General features: G+C 48.3%; 1 protein-coding gene across 1 annotated transcript; it reads left to right on the forward strand.

Annotated features, from left to right (window-relative positions):
• Positions 1–245: 245 nt before the first annotated feature.
• Positions 246–27649, forward strand: PKMYT1 (protein kinase, membrane associated tyrosine/threonine 1). The gene is made up of 7 exons (XM_082259941.1): positions 246–651; positions 2463–2950; positions 13464–13570; positions 13789–13961; positions 15585–15835; positions 23802–23888; positions 27373–27649. The coding sequence occupies exons 1-7, from the start codon at positions 295–297 to the stop codon at positions 27551–27553; spliced, it is 1644 nt and encodes a 547-aa protein (XP_082116067.1). The 5' UTR covers positions 246–294; the 3' UTR covers positions 27554–27649.

A 27649-nucleotide genomic window follows, 5' to 3' on the forward strand; every position in this document is an offset into this window, starting at 1 on the left:
CCACCTTTTCTCCGGTGGCACATTGGGCCTTACTAGGATCCCAGCCAGCAGCGGACCAGTGTTACTGATATCCCTGACACCAGGGCTGGAGGTTCCTGAACATTTCAGCCATATTTTGTCGTAAGGTGACATGGGTCATCTCATCAACCTGAGGTGTACATAGTGCCAGGCAGGGGGTATAGGTGAAGGAAGGGACCGCATGTCACGCATGTCTCCTAACATCTTTGTTTCATCTTTTCTGACAGATTCCCTTCTCCAACCACGAGTTCCCCTCCCTGGCAGCGGCGGTAAATCATGCCTTTACCCAGAGATGAGATGGACGAGCATCCTCTCAGCCGCACTCCTATCCCGGTCCCGGCCTACTTCCACCAGGCAGAAGAGAGCTTCTCACTGAAGAAGAGGGGCCGTTCGCTCTGCTACACCCTCCCACCATGTCCTCCGGTCAAGAGAGTGGCCTCCATCACCCGACTCTTCCCCAACAAGCCGCGATCATGGAGCCAGCCTCGTCCCCAGAGTGTGTCCTTCCGCAGCCCCCAACCCAAGGCCCCCGACAGCCAGCTGTATGACCACAGCAAGGGAGAAACCTTCTTTAAGCAGTGCTTCCAGAGCATCTGCAAACTGGGCCGGGGCTCCTTCGGAGAAGTCTATAAGGTGAGTGTAACATAAATATCAGATATAGAATAGCTTTGCGTTAGCGAAATATGAAGTGAGTGATCTGTAGAAATATATAGTGAATTGTGGATGTAGTGTCATTTTGAATTATTAAGTATATCATATAGTATCAGTCAATATGTCCTTTTATTAGCATTGAAAGGACCGAGCTGCTCTCTGGGATAGAGTTGACACCTACATGCCAATAAAGCCTCTCATACGAATGGACAAAAGCTGTCACCTTCCGGGATGCTTCAAAAGAAGACTGCTAGTCATTTTGGCTGTGGAAATCAGCAGGGGGCGGTGGAAGGCTCACAACAGTCTGCAAGTATGGAGTGATACCATCAGATCAAAGGAATGCATTTTATCTCTCATAAAAGTTAAAATATTAGTGGCAGAGAGATGAAAATAATTCCTTCTTGTGGCTCACGTGTGGGGCTGCAAGTATATATAAATCTGTGTCTGTGGCATGGGTGGGGACCTGGAGAATTGCACAAAGCCGTTATACGGCTCCTGATTGCGGCAGGCAGTGTTTGATACTGTCGCGATCAGACCGATGTGCTGGTGTCAGAACTATTCCTGACCCAGCGGTCAGCGCCGTTCTGGGCCAATTCAACTCTGGTCAGTTCAGAACACAGAACATCGTGTGGGCTGAGCAGGGGACACGCCCTGGGGGGGGATTGGCCAAAGGCTAAAGTCCAGCCCACATCAATATTCCAATAAATTGGGAATCTGGGATTTGCACATTGTTCTTCCTTGAAGCCAGTTCTGAACTGGGGAGTTCCGGCATGATTTCCGGCATGCTTCTGCCAACGAGCTAAGCTTTGGTAAAGTTTATTTCAGTTTTATTCCTTTTTATTTTCATAGCAAATTGCCAATTGTGTGTCTTTTTATCTTTTGTATTATTGTAACTGCTTTTGCTTTGTATATATTTTTTATGCACTGCCCACTTTCGTGAAATTCAATTTTAAAATTAATAAGTGACTTCTGTGTACTAAGCTGCCCAAATTGCTTCATCTACGCTACATGCCAATCTGTATGCAATTGCACTGTATGTTGGCAGATTGCATGCAGATTGTACACCAGACAGAGATCTGCGTGTGTGTGGTGTCCCAGCAGACCAGTTTGCGGACAAACTGTTGGGTGGTGGCAGGCTATCGTTTGTGGTGTGTGGGGGTGGGGACAGTGGGAAGAGTGATTAGCACAGGGGTTCTGGCTTATAGGATAGCTGGAGGAATCCTAGTAGTGTGTGGTAATTGCTAGACTGCTCCCCCACCATTAGAGTGCACCAGATTGTATGTAAGATTTGTATCTGCCTATGTGTGGTCAGCCAGCTGGATTGGAGTGGAGTCTCCCTCTAGTGGTGACCGAAGGCAGTGCAGGCTGTGAAAGTGTCACAGCCAATCTTATTACTTAGTAGGAATTTTCTTTATTCCGTTATCCCCTTCTACTCCCCAGTCACGATTCACCACGTCTCGGTTAGCTAGTGGGCGTGGTTGAATCGTGACAGTGAGCAATGGTGGAGGCAAACGACATGGCGGTAGGCACTGGACAGGCTTGTTCTAAAGTGAGCCTATCAGGATAGCCGAGGATTCAGTGCTGGCCCATACCTGACTCCAGGGCAGAGCAAACATCTCGTATAGTTGCCAGCCTGGAGCCAGATATTGGCAGCCTGTGCTGTGCCAGCTGCCGCCAAAGCTCAGAAGTTCCCTACTATGACCTAATAAATCTACACATTGTCTTTATTTTAGTAGAATTCTAGAAACCTTCTTCTCGCCTTGTAAATCGTTGTAACTCTGAGTCTCTTGAAGGTGCGAAGTCACGAGGACGGATGTCTTTATGCCGTGAAGCGCTCGGTATCTCCGTTCCGGGGCGAGTCTGACCGCCAACGCAAACTGGAAGAAGTGAGAAAACACGAACGCGTCGGAGAGCACCCCAACTGCCTGCGCTTTGTGCGAGCCTGGGAGGAGAAACGCATGTTGTATCTACAGACGGAGCTCTGCATGGGCAGCCTGCAGCAGCGTTCTGAGGATTTTGGCGCTCCTTTACCTTCCCGACAAGTGTGGGACATCGCATGCGACCTCCTGCGGGGGCTGAAACATCTCCACGACCGAAACCTGCTGCATCTGGACATCAAACCAGCCAACGTCTTCATCTCTTTCTCTGGGCTCTACAAGTTGGGGGACTTTGGGCTGATGGTGGAATTGGATGGAAACGAGGATGCACAGGAGGGGGACCCTCGGTATATGGCTCCTGAGCTGCTGGATGGGGTGTTCACCAAAGCAGCGGACGTGTTTAGGTGAGGGGAATGTGGATTTATACTATAAAGTATTTGGCACGCTTAAACAGCTAAACAGTCCATCGTTCATTGGGTGACACAGGAATACAGATAGCCGGGTTATACTGCTGCCTACAGGCAGATGGGACACTGGCAAACAGAAAAGTTGTAAGCCAGCCTTGTATAACCCCTCCTCTACCTAGCATGCCTCAGTTTTTTTTTTTTTTATTGGTATCCTAGAAGTTTGGAGGCCTTTTCTGAAACAAAGTCTTCTTTCTCTTTCGTCATTGATGGACGCAGCTCCTGTCATTCTTGACAATTGGGTTATACTGACACCTACAGGAGTAGGACACTAGGCAGAAAATAATTCTGGCTACACCAATGGGCAGTCCCAGGGGGTATACTCCCTCTCTGCTATATTCACTCAGTTTTATTCTGTCTAGTCAGGAGTAAGGGCCTAGTTCCTTGCTGAAATCTTTGGTCCTGGCAACATTTTTTAGATAGAAATTTTTTCCCCCTGGATTTTTCCTGTAAGATCTACTATCTACTGCCAGGCTGGGCGACAGGCTGGATAATCTAGATCCAGTGGTCACCCCAGTCTGGCCAGCGAGCGTGGGCCTCAGCTCCGCGCTAGGTCGGTCACGAAATACCCCCACTGGACAGGGTATGGCCTGCCAGTTAAATCCTCACGAGGTTGCATACGTCCTGGCCTCGGCCTGAGTCGCAACGTTCCTCCTGGCCTACAGCCCCCCATTTCGATAAAGAGGATGATCTGTCAGGAGCGGTGGCCACCTGGTTCCTGGTAGGGTGAGTAGCTGTCCCCCCTCTACCCCTGGAGGGGTTTAGTGTGGACGCGGGCCCCTCCTTGAGATGGTCAGATCCCCGGGTTCCTCTCCTTCCTGCAGGCACCCTCCCTTGCCAAGTCCCTCATCCTGCACTCCCCCACCCCACATGCTGGGGATGTATATTTTTTTGGTTGGTCTGGCCACTTTCCTGGGCTGGGGGCAGGGCGCTAACTGGCGATGGGTGAGCTGCCGGCAACCGGACGATTGATTGACGGGGGGGATTGTACTACGTGGTGGGGGCTCCTGCCAGGGCCCCCCATCCTGCCTGATTCTGTCCCGAGGCCTGGTCTCCCAGTTCTGGGTCCCTGTAGGCCTTGTGGCACTGCCATTTTGTTGTAGCCTTGTGTATTTCTATACACAGTAGCCATGTTTGTGTAGTCTGGTGGCCATTTTCTTGTGGTTTGCATTGCCGATCTCGGCAGCCATGACAGTGGAGCCCTGTGGGTGGCGATTTTGGCAGTGGGAGCCCTTCCTTATCCCCTGGTGCTGACTCCTGGATCATTTAGCTTCCTGATCCCTGCATGAGTAGTGCAGATTCTCCTGGTGGTTGCAGGTGGGGGTGGCGAGTCTGGTGGGGTCCTCTCCCTCTCTGCTGAGGATCGCTTTGTGCTTGGCGACCGGCTGGTGCTGCCAGCATGGTGGGGGTTGTCCCTTAGCAGTGTGCTCCTTTTTGTGTGGGGTCCCCCTGGTGACTCATGGAGTCTTTGCAGCACGTTTCGCTCACCTGATCCCCTCCAGGTCCCAACCATCTATCCATGCACTGACGGCGGTCTCGGAGTCCCTTGTGTCCTGCGTGGAGGCGGCTTGTGGGCGTCGGGCTAGCAAAACCCCAACCCCCACCCCCCCCACCCCGCCCCGCCTTCCCCTGCCACATCTGTCTCATCTGACCCTGAATCTGATTCGGCTGCCACGGATGTGGGTCACCCTGCTAGATCTGTGACCACGCGCCTGGAATCCTCTTGATAGTGTGGATGATTCCTCCATGTCTGCAACTGCTCATGGAAAGGCGCTGGTAGATGCATTGATTGTATCTGTGCGTGAGATGCTCAAGCTGGTTCCGCAATGAGGCCGGTATTTGCCTTTGCCCTAGTGTCGCAAACTTTGACCGAGTGGGCTAAGCTCCTACGCCATGACCTGGAGAGAGAACAACTTCCTCCTACCTTTGCTGAGCTAGCGGACCAGCTGGTCCAGGGGCTGCAGTTTATCTGTGATGCCTCTTTGGATGGGGCTCCCCTGATGGCTCGCCTCTCCATTTTGGCGGTGGTCATTCAGCGTGTCTTTTCACTCAAATGCTGGTCTGCAGACCAGACTTATAAAAAGGCCTTGACTGATCTTCCCTTTCAAGGAGATTGTCTGTTTGAAGCTACCCTGGATGACATCATTAAAGGTCTTACAGGGGAGAAGAGTACCTTTCTTCCGCAGGCTACTAAGTGGACCTTCCTTCTTGGCTCATAAGTTTTTCTTTTTCATCCCTCAGGGTCGACTGACTAGGGCTCAAAGCCTTTCAGGGCCTCCTCTGGTGGATCCAAACGAACCTGGGCTGGCAAGCCGAGAGCTGCTTCTCCAGACTCGTGGACAAGGCTCCTTCTGCATGAAGGTGCGCCCTCACCCGTATCGGGGGTTGGGGGAAGTCTTCGCTGGTTTCCAGACCCGTGGACCTCCCTGGTGCAAGACGGGTGCGTCCACAATGTATTTTTGGTCCGGTTACAAGATCGAGTTTCACTCTTGTCCCCCTGCAAGGTTCTTTCCTTCCAACCTCCGCCTGTCCACAGACCGCTTACAGGGCCTGTTTGAGGCAGTACAAGACCCGTTCCTTCAAGGGGTGATTGTCCCGGTTCCAACTTCTGAAGTTTTCAGGGTTTTTACTCAAACCTGTTTACAGTCCCCAGGAAGGAAGAAAAAGTACGTCCAATCCTGGACCTCAAGGCGCTCAACTGCTTTGTGCGGGTACAGAAGTTCAGAATGGAGTCCATTTGAACGGTGGTGGCATCCCTGCGTTGGGGATATCAAGGATGCCTATCTTCACATTCCAATATGTGCCAGTCACCAGCGTTTTCCCTGCTTTGATGTGGGAGAGGAGCATTATCAGTTTGTGGCATTACCCTTTGGTCTCGCCTCTGCTCCTCGGGTCTTCACAAAAGTGTTGGCTCCGGTGCTAGCCTTGCTACGCCAACAGGGGATCACGGTACTGGGCTACTTGGACGATCTCCTTCTGCGAGCGGAGTCTCCCTCTGCTCTGGTGGAGAACCCGGAGATCACAATATGAACTCTGCTGGAGTTAGGCCAGATTCTGAATTCTCAGAAGTCTGCTCTTGTTCCGTCCACAAAGCTGAACTATTTGGGCCTGACTCTGGACTCGGCCTTAGCCAGAGTGCTCCTTCCTCTAGACAAACTCCAGAAATTTCAGGCTGCATAATTGCCTCCTGCTGTCTAACAAATTGTCATCCCTCCGGACTTGCATGCGGGTGCTGCGCCTGATGGTATCTACCTTCGAGGTGGTTCTGTTTGCACAGTTCCATTGGACAATCAGATTCGGCTGAGTCAGGGAACAAGGGAACTGAGTCCCTGATATGGTGGCTTTGCTCTCCGACGCTTCGGCTGGGAAAATTCTTCCTCCCCTTGTATTGGACAGTGGTCCCCATGGATGCCAGCCTGTCCGGCTGGGGAGGTGTCCTCGGCAAGCATTCTGCTCAGGGGATCTGGACGCTGGAGTCTAGACTACCGATCAATGTCCTGGAACTCTGAGTGATCAGACTGTGTCTGGATCATTGGATGAATTTTCTTCAGGGATGCCCAGTGTGCATTCAATCGGACAATGCCACAGCTGTGGCTTTTGTCAATCACCAAGGGGGCATAAGAAGTGCCCTGGCTGCTCTAGAGGTAGCTGGCAAATTGGCAGACTGATTACCTCAGTTTGCAGGCATTGGACCAAGGGGAGAAGTCCCTTCATCCAGAGGTGTTTCATCAGCTGTGTCTCCAGTGGGTCACCACCGAGGTGGATCTGTTGGTGTCTCAGGTCAACAGAAAGGTGTATAGGTTTGTGGCTCGGTCAAGCGATCCTCTAGCAGATGCCACAGGTGTGCTGGTGGCCCGTGGGGTCAGTGTCATCTGATCTACGCCTTCCCTCCTCAATCTTCTGCCCAGACTCCTACGCAGGATTGAGGCAGAAGGGATTCTGGTCATCTTAGTGGCTCTGGACTGGCCTTGCCGGGCCTGGTATGCCGTTTTATTGCAGTTGGTAGCCGACGTTTCTTGGAAGCTTTGTCTCAGGCTGGATCTGCTATCCCAAGGACCAATATTCCATCCTGTTTTACAGTCACTGGTTTTGATGGCTTGGCTGTTGAACACCAGGTGCTGAAGGATAGAGGTTTATCTGAGTCTGTGATTCCTACCCTGTTGAAAGCTAGGAAATCTACTTCTAGGAATATATACCATTGTACGTGGAAGATGTACAATGCGTAGTGTGAGTCTTTTGGGGTTCATTATCGCTCCTTCTCGGTGGCCCGGACCTTAACCTTTCTTCAATGGGGGGGCTGAACAGAATTTGGCCTTAAATACCATCAAGGGCCAGGTATCGGCCTTGGCGGTCTTTTCCCAACACACTCCCTGGTGCGTACTTTTCTTCAGGGGGCACGACATTTGATTCCTCCAGTACGGGCTCCGTTGCCGCCTTGGGATCTTAATTCGGTGCTTTCAGCTCTACAGAAGCCTCCCTTTGAAATTATTCGGGAGATTCCACTGCTTACGCTGTCCCAGAAAGTGGCCTTTTTGGTGGCTATCACTTTTTTCTGCAGGGTGTCAGAACTGGCGGCGTTATCCTGTCGTTCACCTTACCTGGTGATTCACAAGGATAAGGTGGTGCTTGGCCCCTGTCCGTCATTCCCTCCTAAGGTGGTCTCTGACTTTCATTTGAATGAAGACATTGTGTTGCCTTCTCTGTGTCCCAGGCCTAAACATCCAAAGGAAATTGCCTTGCATGCTTTGGATGTGGTCCCAGCAATTAGGGTGTACCTGGCAGCTATGAAGTTTTTCAGGAAGTCAGACTCTCTATTTGTGCTCACGGATGGACCTCGTAGAGGGTTGTCCGCTTCCTCTGCGACCATTTGCGGATGGATCAGACAGACGGTAGTTCAGGCCTATTCCATCAGGGGTCAGGTTCCTCCTTTCCCTGTTAAGGCGCACTCTACTAGGGTGCTTAGTGCCTCCTGGGCCCTTATGTCATCAAGCGTCAGTGACGCAGGTTTGCAAGGCAGCCACCTGGTTGTCTGTGCACACTTTTTTAGAAAGTTTTATAAAGTGCATGTGTCGGCATTTGCAGATGCTTCCTTTTGGCTGCAAGGTTTTGCAGGCTGCTGTTTGAGGATCTGGTCCTCTTTGAGGCTGTATAGTACTTTTTTCAGGTGAGCTCCAGTTGTTTTGGTTGAGCCCCTGTTGCCTAGTTGGCTAATGTTTAGCCTTCCGAATTTTTTTTGGTTTTTTCCACCCCTCATGTTTAACACTGCTTTGGGACGTCCCTATGGTCAAGAATGACAGGAGCTGTGTTCATCAATGAATGAAAGAGAAAATAGGATTTTTGACTTACTGTAAAATCCATTTGGTTGATGTTCATTGACAGACACAGCACCCACCCCTCTGTTGAGTTATAATTCTCCGGACACTGCTTGCAACAAAACTGATAGGCTATAGCAGAGAGAGGGAGTATACACCCTGGGACTGCCCGTGGGTGTAGCCAGAATTATTTTCTGCCTAGTGTCCTACTTCTGTAGGGGGCAGTATAACTCAATGGTCAAGAATAACAGGAGCTGTGTCCGTCAATGAACATCAGAGAAATGGATTTTACGGTAAGTAAAAAAAAAATCAGGCTTTATATACTTCCTCCAGGGGCCCCAGGTAGCCTTCTCACTATGTATAATCTTTTCCCAACTCTTCTTTCAGTAGAGCACCTGAAGAGAGCATAGCTCCACCCATTTTCCCAGGAAACACTGCCATTTTAATCATTAAAGGCAGGACACTTCCACCATGGCCCCAGTTATAGTGTTTCCTCCACCATTGTGGAAGTGTTTGGATGTACCCTATCTCCCTGTTGGAGATGGGGTACATCCGAGGGCCTTACATGCGGCCTGATAACCTTGCAAAATAGGTCCTTCTTCCATGGCTGATCACAGCCTCCTGAGGAAGTTCCTTCTGCACCCTTCATTAATCAGGTGAATGTTCTTAGCTGTTTGGCTGAGGCTCCTTCCCCTCACTTCACTGCTGTGCATGCTTCACTGGACCAGGCCAGGTCAGATGATTCTTAGTCTTCCTCATTCTTTTGCTCTTTTTGTGCTCACTTGCACTATTCTAGGGTTGTGGTTTACTTTCATCCCTGTCTACCTATTCTACTGTCTTGCAGGGGGCTCCTCCTTATCTGGATCAGATTTGGGAGTTGTTCCCTAATGTAGTCCTTAGTTGCTGGCAGTCCCTAGTCCATAGTTGAATATGTCCTTATCTGTTGGCCACCCCTCAGTTGGACTGCTTTTGGGCATCCCTGCTGTGTCTAAATTCCTGTGTCCCTCTATGGACGAGGGATAAAATGTATTTACAGATATATGTGATCAGATGGAAGTTCTGTTGGACTGTAGTTAGCAAGTGGAGTTGGGTTATACAATTTACAGTTTTATGTTTCCATGTTTCTTAAACCTGACAGCCTGAGGACATTGATTGGGTTGATGGTGTATATGTTCCTCCAGCCTGAGGACATTGATTGGATGTAGATTGATGGTGTACATGTTCTTCCAGCCTGAGGACATTGATTGGGTTGAGGTTGATGGTGTATATGTTCCTCCAGCCTGAGGACATTGATTGGATGGAGATCGATGGTGTATATGTTCCTCCAGCCTGAGGACATTGATTGGGTTTAGATTGATGGTGTATATGTTCTTCCAGCCTGAGGACATTGATTGGGTTGAGGTTGATGGTGTATATGTTCTTCCAGCCTGAGGACATTGATTGGGTTGAGGTTGATGGTGTATATGTTCCTCCAGCCTGAGGACATTGATTGGGTTGAGGTTGATGGTGTATATGTTCCTCCAGCCTGAGGACATTGATTGGGTTGAGGTTGATGGTGTATATGTTCTTCCAGCCTGAGGACATTGATTGGGTTGAGGTTGATGGTGTATATGTTCCTCCAGCCTGAGGACATTGATTGGGTTGAGGTTGATGTGTATATGTTCCTCCAGCCTGAGGACATTGATTGGGTTGAGGTTGATGGTGTATATGTTCCTCCAGCCTGAGGACATTGATTGGGTTGAGGTTGATGGTGTATATGTTCTTCCAGCCTGAGGACATTGATTGGATGGAGATCGATGGTGTATATGTTCCTCCAGCCTGAGGACATTGATTGGGTTGAGGTTGATGGTGTATATGTTCTTCCAGCCTGAGGACATTGATTGGATGGAGATCGATGGTGTATATGTTCCTCCAGCCTGAGGACATTGATTGGGTTTAGGTTGATGGTGTATATGTTCCTCCAGTGAGAGGACATTGATTGGGTGGAGGTTGATCATGTAAAGAAAAAAGTATTTGAACCCTAGCCGATTTTGTTCCTTTGCCCACTGACAAAGAAATGATCAGGCTATAATTTTATTGGTTGGTTTATTTTACCAGTGAGAGACAGAATAAGAACAAAAATATCCAGAAAACGCATTTCAAAAGTTATAAATTGATTTCCATTTTGAGTAAAATAAGTTTCTTACGTCCTCCGACAGTCGCCGCCTCTTCATATTCGTCACATATGGGGGTATTAGACTTTGCTCCGAAGGAGTAGCTAGGCAACAGAATATGTTAACATTAAAGCTTTTAACATATCCCACCCTCAAGGGGTGGTCCCCTCAGTCAATACCCTCCTACTTCCTGCAACCATATCTCAGTTTTAATGTCTAGCTTGTCAGTGCTTCCTTTGGCCGCAAGGTTCTTAGTGCGGCAATTCCCTAGGGTCCCTTATATGGGGACCTCTGGCTGTTGGGATAAGTTTTTTATCCCCTGGTTATTTGTCTTTTCCTGGGTTGTTGCTCCTGTTGAGCACTTGTTTTTCCTGTTGCCCAGCTGGTTTCCTTCCTTTGGTAAGGTTCCTTTCTTTGATGCGGAGACTGCGTTGCCTTTTCGGCGCGGATGTGTTTCCCACCCCTCATGTTTGCACTGCTTTGGGACGTCCCCATATGTGACGAATATGAAGAGGCGGCGACTGTCGGAGGACGTAAGAGAAAACGGAATTTTTGTAAAATCTTACCTGTAAAATTCCTTTCTCTGAGTCCTCCGACAGTCTCCGCCCCCGCCCCTCCTTTTGGGGTTTGGTTGTATACTCTACTGCTATTCCACTAAAACTGAGATATGGTTGCAGGAAGTAGGAGGGTATTGACTGAGGGGACCACCCCTTGAGGGTGGGATATGTTAAAAGCTTTAATGTTAACATATTCTGTTGCCTAGCTACTCCTTCGGAGCAAAGTCTAATACCCCCATATGTGACGAATATGAAGAGGCGGCGACTGTCGGAGGACTCAGAGAAAGGAATTTTACAGGTAAGATTTTACAAAAATTCCGTTATTTGAACCCTTTGCAAAAGATGACTTATTAGTTGGTGGAGAAACCCTTGTTGGCAATCACAGAGGTCAGACGTTTCTTGTAGTTGGCCACCAGGTTTGCACAGACCCTCTCCAAGTCATTAAGGTTTCCAGGTTGATGTTTGGAAAACTCGAACCTTCAGCTCCCTCCACATATTTTCTATGGGATTATGGTCTGGAGACTGACTAGGCCACTCCAGGGCCTTAATGTGCTTCTTCTTAAGCCACTCCTTTGTTGCCTTGGCCGTGTGTTTTGGGTCATTGTCATGCTGGAAAACCCATCCACAATCCATTTTCAATGCCTTGGCTGGGGGAAGGAGGTTCTCACCCAAGATTAGATGGTACATGGCCCCATCCATCGTCCCTTTTGATGCGGGGAAGTTGTCCTGTTCCCTTAGCAGAAAAACACCCCAAAGGCATAATGTTTCCACCTCCATGTGTGACGGTGGGGGATGGTGTTCTTGGGGTCACAGGCAGCATTCCTCCTCCTCCAAACATGGTGAGTTGAGTTGATGCCAAAGAGCTCAATTTTGGTCTCATCTGACCACAACACTTTCACCCAGTTCTCCTCTGAATCATTCAGATGTTCATTAGCAGACATCAGACGGGCTGTACCATGTGATTTCCTGAGCAGGGGGACCTTGCGGGTGCTGCAGGATTTCAGTCCTTCATGGTGTAGTGTATTACCAATTGTTTTCTTGGTGACTGTGGTCCCAGCTGCCTTGAAATCATTGAGAAGATTCTCCCGTGTAGTTCTGGGCTGATTCCTCACCGTTCTCCATCATCATTGAACCTCCATGAGGTGAGATCTTCCATGGAGCCCCAGACCGAGGGAGACTGACAGTTATTTTGTGTTTCTTCTGTTTGTGAAAAATCGCACCAACTGTTGTCACCCTCTCACCAAGCTGCTTGGCGATGGTCTTGTAGCCATTTCAGCCTTGTGTAGGTCTCCAATCTTCTCCCTGACATCCTTGGACAGCTCTTTGGTCTTGGCCATGGTGGAGAGATTGGAATCTGATTGATTCTGTGGACAGGAGTCTTCTATACAGGTAACAAGCTGAGATTAGAAGCACTCCCTTTAAGAGAATCCTCCTAATCTCAGCTTGTTACCTGTATACAAGACACCTGGGAGCCAGAAATCTTGCTGATTGATAGGGAATCAAATACTTATTTCACTCATTAAAATGCAAATCAATTTTATTTATTTTTTTTTAATTGCGTTTTCTGCATATTTTTGTTTGTTCTGTCTCTCACTGGTAAAATAAACCGACCATTAAAATTATAGACTGATCATCTCTTTGTTAGTGGGCAAACGTACAAAATCGGCAGGGGGTCAAATGCCTTTTCCCCTCACTGTTTGTTCCTCCAGCCTGAAGGCATTGATTGGGTTGAGGTTGACGGTGTACATGCTCTGCCAGCCTGAAGGCATTGATTGGGTTGAGGTGGATGGTGTACATGCTCTGCCAGCCTGAAGGCATTGATTGGGTTGAGGTTGATGGTGTACATGCTCTGCCAGCCTGAAGGCATTGATTGGGTTGAGGTTGACGGTGTACATGCTCTGCCAGCCTGAAGGCATTGATTGGGTTGAGGTTGACGGTGTACATGCTCTGCCAGCCTGAAGGCATTGATTGGGTTGAGGTTGATGGTGTACATGCTCTGCCAGCCTGAAGGCATTGATTGGGTTGAGGTGGATGGTGTACATGCTCTGCCAGCCTGAAGGCATTGATTGGGTTGAGGTGGATGGTGTACATGCTCTGCCAGCCTGAAGGCATTGATTGGGTTGAGGTGGATGGTGTACATGCTCTGCCAGCCTGAAGGCATTGATTGGGTTGAGGTTGACGGTGTACATGCTCTGCCAGCCTGAAGGCATTGATTGGGTTGAGGTTGATGGTGTACATGCTCTGCCAGCCTGAAGGCATTGATTGGGTTGAGGTTGATGGTGTACATGCTCTGCCAGCCTGAAGGCATTGATTGGGTTAAGGTTGATGGTGTACATGCTCTGCCAGCCTGAAGGCATTGATTGATTGGGTTGAGGTTGATGGTCTAAATCTTTCTCCTAACTGTGTCTATCTTTGTCCTCCATTCTTCTAGTCTCGGCATGACACTGCTGGAGGTCGCCTGCAATATGGAGCTCCCAAAGGGAGGGGAGAGCTGGCAGCAGCTACGGCGAGGTCATCTTCCCACAGAGTTCACCTCAGGTGAGTTCCCAGGCTGGACTGGAAGGAGAGATGGGTCCACGTGTTCAGGTTAGAATACATGGATCCTCTTTTCCTGTCACTGGGGAGCCCCCCCTCACATCCTGTCCCAGGGACCGGTCCCAGGAAGTGAGGAGGAATCTTTCAGCCCAGTCACCAATACAATCATCCTCCTGGAATAATTCTGGTACATTGATTCTATCATTTTACCGGTTTTCTAGAATTACCGCCGGATTTCCTGAAGGTTCTGGGCGGCATGCTGGAGCCGGATTATCGATGCCGTGCCACTGTGGACTGGCTACTCTCCCTTCCTGCGATTAGTAGAGCTGAGCGATGGAGAAAAGTCACTCTGACTACCAAAAAAATACTTTCCAAAATATTTGTTGTCTTTCAGGTATGATCACTCTGTGCTTACCAGGTCTTCATGCTGTGCCCCACCTCTCCTCCATTCTATCTATCGTCACCGGGTATATGATTTTAGTTATGGGAAAAGCTTTCCTGAGAGAAACACGGAGGCAGATGTTACTTCCTGGACTGTTATGCTGATCCTCCTGGCTTCGGTTCTCCAAGTCTCTGACCCTTCGGACTTTCCAGATGTACTTACTTATCCCAGGACAGTGGTTGGGAAATAATTGAGAGGCTAACTTTGCAAACCATGCACACTCTTACCTGTCCGCTGCCGGCACCACCAAATCCTGATTCACTAAGGAGACACCCCCCCCCCAGCTCCTGGTGCTGGAATTACCTTCTGCCAGCTACTACATTGGTACAAGACATGGTAGTGGCCTAGAGGACGATGGAAGGAACTATAAAGGGTGAAAAAAAAACAGTGTCCAGAGGACAGGACACACCACAGGGGAGTAATGATAGGAACCACAGGGCCCAGAGGAGAGGACCAGGACACACCACAGGGGAACAATGATAGGAACCACAGGGCCCAGAGGAGAGGACCAGGACACCACAAGGGAACAATGATAGAAACCATAGGGCCCAGGGGAGAAGACCAGGACACCACAGGGGAACAATGATAGGAAACACAGGGCCCAGAGGAGAGGACCAGGACACCACAAGGGAACAATGATAGGAAACCTAGGGCCCAGAGGAGAGGACCAGGACACACCACAAGGGAACAATGATAGGAAACACAGGGCCCAGAGGAGAGGACCATGACCGATGAGATGATGGCTGACGCGTTTCGAGGCCCAGCCTCTTCCTCAGAGGTGGCTCTGAGGAAGAGGCTGGGCCTCGAAACGTGTCAGCCATCTCATTGGTCATGGACAATTCTATGGACTGACCCGGACATTTGAGCAGTTTAGCTCGATATGCTTTACTTTCATCTACGTCTGTGAGTAGCCATTTTTAATGTTACACAATAAAGCCTGTTATTGAGGATAATGCGCTAGGTCGGTGCGCCCTCTTTTTGTTTTCTTTGCTTCTAGTATCGGTGGACTACCCCAGTCCGTTTTGGGCAGCAAGACCATAGCCATCTGAGAAGCCAGGTGTGAGTCCCGTGAGGAGTGTGGTAGAGGGGCTGGGATACCAAGCGCAGGAGAAAGGTGGTCACACCTTATTGTCTTTTGGACCAGAACACAGCACAGGGGAAGATGATAGGAACGGGGGACCAGGACAAGCCATAGGTGACAGTGGAAGGAACTGCATGGACCAGCGGGGGACAGGGACACACCCAGAAGTTTTGCCAGATTCTGACATGAGATAGTTGCTGAAAGATCTCCAGCACATTGGAGTTTGTCGGTTCGGTCAGCGGGATGGGTGAATTGGTTTTTGCTTTGGATGGATGGAATGTTTTCACAGTCTGAGAGGCAGTATTTTAAAGGATTTAAAGGAGGAGTCAGCTGTGGCCACCCCCTCATTTCAGGTCAAAATAATGTTAAGTGATGCCCCTGATCCATAGAATTTGGCAGGAGTAGAAGGCCATGGCTCAGCCTTTCACCTTTATAATTGGGAGACTGCCCTTCACATGTGTACCTCTCATTTCTCTTCTCTATCTCCCTTGCAGCTTTTCATGTGGCTCATGTCAGTGGTGTTCCAAGGCCTGAAGCGCCCAGTGATGTGGCTGTGGCGACGGGGGAGGGGTATCTCTCCTTTACAATCCCCGCCTTCCTCTCCTTCGCCCAACCTCCTTGCTGAGAGCAGCCTGTCCAGTGAGTGGGATGATGACAGCTTTGGGGAAGATGTGTTTGAGGTTCCACCCAGCCCACTAGGCATCATCCAGAGACTGACCTATGACGGACCGGAGTTCTCTCTCAGGTAAATATGTCACATTATGTTGACTTTCTGTTCTATACCCACCCGCAGTACAACTGCTGCCATCCAGAGACTCCCCTATGACGGACCGGAGTTCTCTCTCAGGTAAATACAGTGCCTTGCAAAAGTATTCGGCCCCCTTGAACTTTGCGACCTTTTGCCACATTTCAGGCTTCAAACATAAAGATATAAAACTGTAATTTTTTTGTGAAGAATCAACAACAAGTGGGACACAATCATGAAGTGGAACGAAATTTATTGGATATTTCAAAGTTTGTTAACAAATAAAAAACTGAAAAATTGGGCGTGCAAAATTATTCAGCCCCTTTAATTTCAGTGCAGCAAACTCTCTCCAGAAGTTCAGTGAGGATCTCTGAATGATCCAATGTTGACCTAAATGACTAATGATGATAAATAGAATCCACCTGTGTGTAATCAAGTCTCTGTATAAATGCACCTGCACTGTGATAGTCTCAGAGGTCCGTTTAAAGCGCAGAGAGCATCATGAAGAACAAGGAACACACCAGGCAGGTCCGAGATACTGTTGTGGAGAAGTTTAAAGCCGGATTTGGATACAAACAGATTTCCCAAGCTTTAAACATCCCAAGGAGCACTGTGCAAGTGATAATATTGAAATGGAAGGAGTATCAGACCACTGCAAATCTAGGAAGACCTGGCCGTCCCTCTAAACTTTCAGCTCATACAAGGAGAAGACTGATCAGAGATGCAGCCAAGAGGCCCATGATCACTCTGGATGAACTGCAGAGATCTACAGCTGAGGTGGGAGACTCTGTCCATAGGACAACAATCAGTCGTATACTGCACAAATCTGCCCTTTATGGAAGAGTGGCAAGAAGAAAGCCATTTCTTAAAGATATCCATAAAAAGTGTTGTTTAAAGTTTGCCACAAGCCATCTGGGAGACACCAAACATGTGGAAGAAGGGGCTCTGTTCAGATGAAACCAAAATCAAACTTTTTGGCAACAATGCAAAACGTTATTTTGATGGTGTTCTCCATCACTGGAATTTAAGGACAGATGGGTGAGGGGTTGAATTGCTTCATTTTTGTCAGCAAGGTCCATTGTTCCCTTTGCCATGAGGTTTCTGAGCAGGAAGTCCACTCCTTATATGGTCATCCCAGGAAGTTCTGAGGAGCCGGACTGTCTAAGGTGGCTCCCCATTCAACTATTGTCAGGTGTGCTAATGACCGCACCTGTTGTCTGCTAAGGGAGGTATTGACACAGAGTAATGTGTATTGAGGGCTCATTAGGGAACCATTGTTCTGTGTCTGACTATTATGTACATTGATTGCCCCCTGGGGCTTCTGTCTCCTTGCATTGGTCAAAGCTATCTGACCAATCCCTGTTGACTCATTTTCAAGTCCTCATTTGCATTTCCTGGTCAAGCTATCTGACCAATCACTACTGACTCATTTTCGAGCCCTCATTTGCATGTCTGGAGAGGACCAGAATGGGAACTGCAGGTACTTTACAATTGACCAATAGGAAAGCGGTTGTTGGGGGCAGGATGTTCCAAATTCTGTATAAAAGTGTGCTGTGTTCTTCCAATAAATGGTCTTTCTGTTTGAACTTGCATACAGCTTGCTTGGTGTTTGTTCTAATGGATTCCGGACGGCACATAGCTGTAGTTCGGATCCCGGATCCTTGGTTGACCGAACCATCAGACGTGATCTGCAAGCTGACTTACTAGAAACAGAGGAGTGTCGGGAGAGAGGACAGAGCGAGCAAGGGTCTCGTCACGGTTATGTTTGGCGTAAAAGCAACACAGCTCATCACCCTGAACACACCATCCCCACTGTGAAACATGGTGGTGGCAGCATCATGGTTTGGGCCTGCTTTTCTTCAGCAGGGACAGGGAAGATGGTTAAAATTGATGGGAAGATGGATGGAGCCAAATACAGGACCATTCTGGAAGAAAACCTGATAGAGTCTGCAAAAGTCCTGAGACTGGGACGGAGATTTGTCTTCCAACAAGACAATGATCCAAAACATAAAGCAAAATCTACAATGGAATGGTTCACAAATAAACATATCCAGGTGTTAGAATGGCCAAGTCAAAGTCCATACCTGAATCCAATCGAGAATCTGTGAAAAGAACTGAAAACTGCTGTTCACAAACGCTCTCCATCCAACCTCACTGAGCTCCAGCTGTTTTGCAAGGAGGAATGGGCAAAAATTTCAGTCTCTCGATGTGCAAAACTGATAGAGACATACCCCAAGCGACTTACAGCTGTAATCGCAGCAAAAGGTGGCGCTACAAAGTATTAACTTAATGAACTTCTGGAGAGAGTTTGCTGCACTGAAAGTAAGGGGGCTGAATAGTTTTGCACGCCCAATTTTTCAGTTTTTTATTTGTTAAAAAAGTTTGAAATATCCAATAAATTTCGTTCCACTTCATGATTGCGTCCCACTTGTTGATTCTTCACAAAAAATTACAGTTTTATATCTTTGTTTGAAGCCTGAAATGTGGCAAAAGGTCAAAAAGTTCAAGGGGGCCGAATACTTTCGCAAGGCACTGTATGTCACATTATGGTGACTTCCTGCTCTATACCCAATCACAGTACAACTGCTGCCAGCTAGTAACCCCTCCCTGGTGTCCTATCACATGACAGAATCACCTGAACCAAATTCTGTGGAGGACAGAACCCAGACTAGATCTTCACATGTATAAAGAACGCCCAGTAATACAGCGCTGATAACCTTAACCAAAGAGCAACCAGCACAGCAGAGGACATCTGTATACAAAATTAACCACTTAAGGACCCGAAGGTTTTACCCCTTTTTTTTTTTTTTTTTTTGCCATTTTTTGTGATTCGGTACTGCGTTACTTTAACGGACAATTGCGCAGTTGTGCAACGCTTTACCCAAATAAAATTGATGTCTTTTTTCCCCACAAATAGAGATTTCTTTTGGTGGTATTTGATCACCTTTTTTATCATTTTTTTTATTTTTTGTGCTATAAACAAAAAAAGAGCGACAATTCTGAAAAACAAAAACAATATTTTTTACTTTCTGCTATATGACAATCCCAATAAAAAAAAAAATCCAATTTTTTTCATCATTTTAGGCCAATTTGCATTCTGCTACATATTTACGATTAACAAAAAATCCCAATAAGCTTATTTTGATGATTGGTTTGGGCAAAAGTTATCACATCTACAAGCTAGGGAAAAGATTTTTGTCATTTTTATTTTATTTTTTTTATTCCTAGTAATGGCGGCGATCAGCGATTTGTAGCAAGACTGCGACATTGCGGTGGACAGATTGGACCCCTAACTGACCTTTTTTTGACAGTTTTGGGGGGGACCAGTGACATTACTACAGTAATCGGTGCAAAAAATATGCACTGACACTGTACTAATGACACTGGCAGGGAAGGGGTTACTACCAGGGGCAATCAAAGGGTTAAATGTATTCCTAGGGGATGTTTTCTAACAGTGAGGGGGGTGGGCTTATTGAATTAACATAGAGATCTGTGTTCCTAAATAGGAGGATCCCTGTGTTGATTGCTGACAGAACAATGGTCTGCCGTGTTTACAACAGCAGAGCGACGTTCTGTCTCCATGGGGAGCGATCGCGGGTGCCCGGTGGCAATCAGATCAGCTTCTCCTCTCACGAATTGCTGTGCGCACCCCCCCCCCCCCCCCCCACGTTTAAGGAGTGATGTACAGCCGAGCCAGCCTACCGCAGTATATCTGTGGCGGGCGGTTGGCAAGTGGTTAAAACAAGATGTGCGGCACTATTATACCCTAGATGGCACCAGTGATGGAAAAATAAATGTGCGTAAAATCACAAATCAGCCATGAATAGTTGATAGATGAAATCAATAACTGTTATCACCACAAAAATATACAGTGTAACTATACAAATAATAAAACATAGTGCATATGATAAAGTGAGCTGCATAATAGTACAATGATACATAATAAATGTACCGTGATAGAAAAGGAAAAAAGTCCATAAATTAAAAACTCCAAGCCGGTGTGTAAACTTGAATCTTCAATATGCAATCCAAGTGAATGTGGAATAACACTGTGAATAGATTCACCACCACTATCACCACCATCATCATCATCATCACCACCATCATCATCATCATCATCACCACCATCATCATCATCACCACCATCATTATCACCACCATCATCATCACCACCACCATTATAATTATCATCATCACCTTCACCACCACCATCATCGTCACCACCACCATCATCGTCCCCACCACCATCATCATTATCGCCACCATCCTCATCGCCACCATCATCATCAAGGAGGCTTTCTGGAACAAGTAGACCCAGTTTAGCATACGCCTATTGGGTCAGCAGCAGTGATGTATATACACCTAGTAGGGAAGGGGAGAAGGTGGTTGAAATCTCTCCCACCACTTTCCACTCTGCTCTCCGCACACTGGAATGTTCCACATCCACCCTCAATGGGTGGATGTGGAACATTCCGGTGTGTGGAGAGCAGAGTGGAAAGTGGTGGGAGAGATTTCAACCACCTTCTCCCCTTCCCTACTAAGTGTATATACATCACTGCTGCTGACCCAATAGGCGTATGCTAAACTGGGTCTACTTGTTCCAGTAAGCCTCCTTGATGGTGGTGGTGGATCTATTCAGTGTTATCCAACATTCACTTGGATCACATATTGAAGATTTACGTCTACACGCCGGCTTGGAGTTTTAATTCATGGACTTTTTTTTTTTTTCCCTTTTCTATTACTTATTTTATACCAGTGTCAGGTACCTTTTTATTATGTATCGTTGTACTATTATGTAGCTCACTTTATCATATGCACTATGTTTTATTATTTATATAGTTACACTGTATATTTTTGTGGTGATAAGTTATTGATTTCAATTATAAACTATTCATGGTTGATTTGTGATTTTACGCACATTTATTTTTCCATCACGAACGCCATCTAGGATATAATAGTGCCACACATACAGTTGGGCAAAAAAGTATTTAGTCAGCCCCCAATTGTGGAAGTTCTCCCACTTAAAAAGATGAGGCCTGTAATTTTCATCATGGGTACACTTCAACTAAGAGAGACAGAATGGGGGGGGGGATCCAGGAAATCACAAATTAATTGGTAAATTCCTTGGTAAAATAAGTATTTGGTCCCCTACAAACAAGCAAGATTTCTGGCTCTCAAAGACCTGAACTTCTTCTTTAAGAGGCTCCTCTGTCCTCCACTCCTTACCTGTATTAATGGCACCTGTTGGACCTTGTTATCAGTATAAAAGACACCTGTCCACAACCTCAGTCACACTCCATTTTAGACCAATTTGTTTTATGCTACATATGTTTGGTAAAAAAAAAAATCGCAAAAAGCGTATTTTGATTGGTTTGCGCAAAAGCTATTGCGTTTACTAACTAAGGGAAAGATTTCTGTAATTTTTGGTGTTTTTTTTTTTTGCGGTACTGCGACATTGCAGCGGACAGATCGGACCCTTGACTGACATTTTTGACACTTTCGGGGTTACCAGTGACATTACTACAGTAATCAGTGCTATATAATTGCACTGTTACTGCAAAAATGACACTGGCAGTGAAGGGGTTAACATTTTTTTTTGAGAGGGAGGGGTTAAGTGTGTCCCTAGGGGCGTGATTCTAACTATGATTGGATGTGGCTACTGGTGTAAGAACAGAGATCAACGGTCCTACATAGCAGAACCGTATGATCTCCATTCTTACACAGGGAAGAATGACAGACGGCTTTGTTTACATTAGCCGCCTGCCTTTCTCCCGGTGTAACGGACGATCGCGAGTGCCTGGCGGACATCGGGTCTGACAGGCACACGTGCGGGGGGGTCTGTGACCGGGCGGGAGCACGCCTCCGGCGGCGCGCGCTCGCTCCCTAGAGCCTCACAGGCTAGCGACGTAACCCTACGTCGCTTTGCCTGTGAGGGGCTGACCGCCGACGTAAATAGTCGTGCGGCGGTCGGCAAGTGGTTAAGAGGCTCCTCTGTCCTCCACTCGTTACCTGTATTGATGGCACCTGTTTAAAACTTGTTATCAGTATAAAAGACGCCTGTCCACAACCTCAGTCACACTCCAAACTCCACTATGGCCAAAACCAAAGAGCTGTCGAAGGACACCAGAAACAAAATTGTAGACCTGCACCAGGCTGGGAAGTCTGAATCTGCAATAGACAAGCAGCTTGGTTTGAAGAAATAAACTGTGGGAGCAATTATTAGAAAATGGAAGACATAAAAGACCACTGATAATCTCCCTCCATCTGGGGCTCCACGCAAGATCTCAGCTTGTGGGGTCAAAATGATCACAAGAATCCCAGAACCACACAGGGGGACCTAGTGAATGACCTGCAGAGAGCTGGGACCAATGTAACAAAGGCCACCATCAGAAACACACTACGCTGCCAGGGACTCAAATCCTGCAGTGCTAGAAGTGTCCCCCTGCTTAAGCCAGTACATGTCCGGGCCCTTCTGAAGTTTGCTAGAGAGCATTTGGATGATCCAGAAGAGGATTGGGAGAATGTCATATGGTCAGATGAAACCAAAGTAGAACTTTTTGGTAAAAACTCAACTCGTCGTGTTTGGAAGAGAAAGAATGCTAAGTTGCATCCAAAGAACACCATACCCACTGTGAAGCATGGGGGTGGAAACATCATGCTTAGGGGATATTTTTTTTCTGGAAAGGGACCAGGACGACTGATCCGTGCAAAGGAAAGAATGAATGGGGCCATGTATTGGGAGATTTTGAGTGAAAACCTCCTTCCATCAGCAAGGACATTGAAGATGAAACGTGGCTGGGACTTTCAGCATGACAATGATACCAAACACACCGCCCGGGCAACGAAGGAGTGGCTTTGTAAGAAGCATTGTAAGGTCCTGGAGTAGCCTAGCCAGTCTCCAGATCTCAACCCCATAGGAAACCTTTGGAGGGAGCTGAAAGTCCGTGTTGCCCAGCGACAGCCCCAAAACATCACTGCTCTAGAGGGGATCTGCATGGAGGAATGGGCCAAAATACCAGCAACAGTGTGAGAGAACCTTGTGAAGACTTACAGAAAACATTTTACCTCTGTCATTGCCAACAAAGGGTAAATAACAAAGTATTGAGATGAACTTTTCTTATTGACCAAATACTTATTTTTCCACCATAATTTGCAAATAAATTCTTTAAAAATCAGACAATGTGATTTCCTGGATTTTTTTTTCTCATTTTGTCTCTCATAGTTGAAGTGTACCTATGATGAAAATTCTAGGCCTCTCTCTCTCTCTCATCTTTTTAAGTGGGGGAACTTCCACAATTGGTGGCTGACTAAATACTTTTTTGCCCAACTGTATTTTAGATCTTCACATGTCAGTCCACCTAAGGATGGATCCAGCTAAGGCTGGAGATTCCTGGGGAAACCACCTGACAGCTGCTTAGAGGTACACATACCTACAGCAGCTTTCATTGGGCTCCATTCTCTCCTTGGCTGTCATTGGGGCCCTGCTCCCTCCTACTCTGCTTTCATCAGGGCCCTCATTCCCTCCTCCTCTGCTTTCATGGGGGGCCCCGCTCCCTCCTCCTCTGCTTTCATCGGGGGGCCCCGCTCCCTCCTCCTCTACTTTCATCGGGGGGCCCCGCTCCCTCCTCCTCTACTTTCATCGGGGGGCCCCGCTCCCTCCTCCTCTACTTTCATCGGGGGGCCCCGCTCCCTCCTCCTCTGCTTTCATCGGGGGCTCCGCTCCCTCCTCCTCTGCTTTCATCGGGGGCTCCGCTCCCTCCTCCTCTGCTTTCATCGGGGGCTCCGCTCCCTCCTCCTCTGCTTTCATCGGGGGCTCCGCTCCCTCCTCCTCTGCTTTCATCGGGGGCCCCGCTCCCTCCTCCTCTGCTTTCATCGGGGCCCCGCTCCCTCCTCCTCCAGCTGTTATTGGATCCATCTTTGCATATTGTGTCTCTTTTCCATTTCCCTTCCGTTTTTTACTTTTCAGACATTCTCCAGATCTGATGTCACGGCCGTCCCTGGGCAGCACGTCGACGCCTTGCAACAAATCTCCCGATTACAGCACAAGGAAGAGGTAAGTTCTTGGTCTCTTCTCTGTAGGTGCTTTATCTTTCATCTCTACTCCTTTCCACATCATTCTCGTTCGATACTCCTTCCCTCCATACTCCTTCCCGCGTCCTCCTTCCCTCCATACTCCTTCCCGCGTCCTCCTTCCCTCTATTCTCCTTCCCACGTCCTCCTTCCCTCCATACTCCTTCCCTCCATACTCCTTCCCGCGTCCTCCTTCCCTCTATTCTCCTTCCCACATCCTCCTTCCCACATCCTCCTTCCCTCCATACTCCTTCCCTCCATACTCCTTCCCTCTATACTCCTTCCCGCGTCCTTCTTCCCTCTATATACTCCTTCCCGCGTCCTCCTTCCCTCTATACTCCTTCCCGCGTCCTCCTTCCCTCTATACTCCTTCCTACGTCCTCCTTCCCGCGTCCTCCTTCCCTCCATCCCGCGTCCTCCTTCCCTCCATACTCCTTCCCGCGTCCTCCTTCCCTCTATACTCCTTCCCGCGTCCTCCTTCCCTCTATACTCCTTCCCGCGTCCTCCTTCCCTCTATACACCTTCCCGCGTCCTCCTTCCCTCTATACTCCTTCCCGCGTCCTCCTTCCCTCTATACTCCTTCCCGCGTCCTCCTTCCCTCTATACTCCTTCCCGCGTCCTCCTTCCCTCTATACACCTTCCCTCTATACTCCTTCCCGCGTCCTCCTTCCCTCTATACTCCTTCCCGCGTCCTCCTTCCCTCTATACTCCTTCCCGCGTCCTCCTTCCCTCTATACACCTTCCCGCGTCCTCCTTCCCTCTATACTCCTTCCCGCGTCCTCCTTCCCTCTATACTCCTTCCCGCGTCCTCCTTCCCTCTATACTCCTTCCCGCGTCCTCCTTCCCTCTATACTCCTTCCCGCGTCCTCCTTCCCTCTATACACCTTCCCGCGTCCTCCTTCCCTCTATACACCTTCCTACGTCCTCCTTCCCGCGTCCTCCTTCCCTCCATACTCCTTCCCGCGTCCTCCTTCCCTCTATACTCCTTCCTACGTCCTCCTTCCCGCGTCCTCCTTCCCTCCATACTCCTTCCTACGTCCTCCTTCCCGCGTCCTCCTTCCCTCCATACTCCTTCCTACGTCCTCCTTCCCTCCATACTCCTTCCCGCGTCCTCCTTCCCTCCATACTCCTTCCCGCGTCCTCCTTCCCTCCATACTCCTTCCCGCGTCCTCCTTCCCGCGTCCTCCTTCCCGCGTCCTCCTTCCCTCTATACTCCTTCCCTCTATACTCCTTCCCTCTATACACCTTCCCTCTATACACCTTCCTACGTCCTCCTTCCCTCCATACTCCTTCCCTCCATACTCCTTCCCGCGTCCTCCTTCCCTCTATACTACCTTCCCTCTATACTCCCTTGCCACGTCACCCTCTCCCCTCTATACTCCCTTGCCACGTCACCCTCTCCCCTCTATACTCCCTTGCCACGTCACTCTCTACACGTTATTCTTCGTCATCAATCTTCTCTATACTCCTTCCCACATCATCCTTCCCCCAGTATTGGTTTGGGAGGTGTGGAAGGTATGTGCTTGTTTTAGTGAGTTCCCGATACTGAGGGACGGTATTGGTATTGGTATGGGAGGTATGGGGTATGTGCTCATCATGGTGAGTTCCCGATACTGATGGACAGTATTGGTTTGGGATGTGTGGAAGGTATGTGCTCCTCATAGTGAGTTCCCAATACTGAGGGGGACGGTATAGGTTTGGGAGGTGTGGCAGGTTTGTGCTTCTCATGGGGAGTTCCCGATACTGAGGGACAGTATTGGTTTGGGAGGTGTGGAAGGTATGTGCTCCTCATGGTGAGTGCCCGATACTGATAGGGATGGTATTGGTTTGAGAGGTGTGGAAGGTAGGTGCTCATCATGGTGAGTTGCCGATACTGAGAGACGGTAGTGGTTTGGGAGGTGGGGAAGGTATGTGCTCGTCATGGTGAGTTCCCGATGCTGAGGGAAGTTATTGGTTTGGGAGGTGTGGAAGGTATGTGCTCCTCATGGTGAGTTCCTGATACTGAGAGGGATGGTATTGGTTTGGGAGGTGTGGAAGGTAGGTGCTCGTCATGGTGAGTTGCCAATACTGAGAGACGGTAGTGGTTTGGGAGGTGTGCAAGGTAGGTGCTCATCATGGTGAGTACCTGATACAGGCGGTCCCCGGGTTACAAACAAGATAGGGTCTGTAGGTTTGTTTTTAAGTTGAATTTGTGTGTAAGTTGGAACAGGTTTTAAGTGTAGCTCCAGCCTAAAGAATAATTTTAAGTTTTTTGGATAGCATAGGGAAGGGTTAACACCCCTGTAACATTTGTTTTGCTGTCTGTGCCCCTGTTAAGAAGATTTCACTTTCTGTCTCTATGATAATTGGATTTTGAAAATTTTGGGTTGTTGGGGAATTAAGGATTGGTGATAAAGCTTCAGTGGAGACACATTTTTTCAATGAGAACTCTTCCAGAAGTGAATTTCCCTTCCTAGGGGGAACATTTCCTCTCATTTCCTGTTGTCTCCCTCCATTTGTAAGTAGGAGATGTTTGTAACCCGGGGATCGCCTGTACTGAGGGATGGTACTGATTTGGGAGGTGGTCATGGTGAGTTCCCCATACTGAGAGACCGTATTGGTTTGGGTGGTGTGGAAGGTATTTGGTTATGGTGAGCTCCCGATACTGAGGGACGGTATTGTTTGGGAGGTGTGGAAGGTAGGTGCTCCTCATGGTGGGTTCCCGATACTGAGGGACAGTAATGGTTTGGGAGGTGTGGAAGGTATGTACTCCTCATGGTGAGTTCCTGATACTGAGGGATGGTATTGGGTTTAGGAGGTGTGGAAGGTATGTGCTCCCCATAGTTAGTTCCCGATACTGAGGGGGACGGTATTGGTTTGGGAGGTGTGGCAGGTTTGTGTTCCTCATGGTGAGTTCCCGATACTGAGGGATGGTATTGGTTTGGGGGGTGTGGAAGGTATAAGTTTCTCATAGTGGGTTCCAGATACTGAGGGACGGTATTGGTTTGTGCTCCTCATGGTTAGTTCCCGATACTGAGGGACAGTATTGGTTTGGGATGTGTGGAAGGTATGTGCCCCTCATGGTTAGTTCCCGATACTGAGGGACAGTATTGGTTTAGGTGTGGAAGGTATGTGCTCCTCATGGTGAGTTCCCGATACTGAGGGGGACAGTATTGGTTTAGGAGGTGTGGAAGGTATGTGCTCCTCATGGTGAGTTCCCGATACTGAGGGATGGTATTGGTTTGGGAGGTGTGGAAGGTATCCGTTTCTCATGGTGAGTTCCCGATACTGAGGGATGGTATTGGTTTGGGAGGTGTGGAAGGTATCAGTTTCTCATGGTGGGTTCCAGATACTGAGGGACGGTATTGGTTTGGGGGGTGTGGAAGGTATAAGTTTCTCATAGTGGGTTTCAGATACTGAGGGACAGTATTGGTTTAGTATTTTGGAATAATCTCCTGACTAGATATCGAATTATTCTGTCTCTCTAGGTCGGCATTGACCTTGACCCCGAACATCAGTCGTATCAGCCAGGATTCTCCACGCAGCGTGAAGGCCGTTACCCCGGACACCAGTGGCAGCTCCTCAGGATTTATAGACACCGAAGGGCCACGCTCTGGATTCCTCCCCCGCAATCTTCTCACCATGTTCGATGAGGCTTTGGATCAATAAATCCCGTTATGTGAAGCTAGCAGACTATTGCAGCAATAAAGCAAGATCACCTTCCACGTACCCACACCCCTGGCGCCCCCTCTGGCCAGAAACTGC

The sequence above is a fragment of the Pelophylax lessonae genome (assembly GCF_965119305.1).
Source record: "Pelophylax lessonae genome assembly, chromosome: 6".
NCBI lineage: Eukaryota > Metazoa > Chordata > Amphibia > Anura > Ranidae > Pelophylax > Pelophylax lessonae.

Coding starts and splice junctions, on each gene's coding strand:
- PKMYT1 (XM_082259941.1), top strand. CDS start 295: ATGCCTTTACCCAGAGATGAGATGGACGAGCATCCTCTCAGCCGCACT. Junction 652..2,462: donor CCTTCGGAGAAGTCTATAAG/GTGAGTGTAACA, acceptor AGTCTCTTGAAG/GTGCGAAGTCACGAGGACGG. Junction 13,962..15,584: donor AAATATTTGTTGTCTTTCAG/GTATGATCACTC, acceptor TCTCCCTTGCAG/CTTTTCATGTGGCTCATGTC.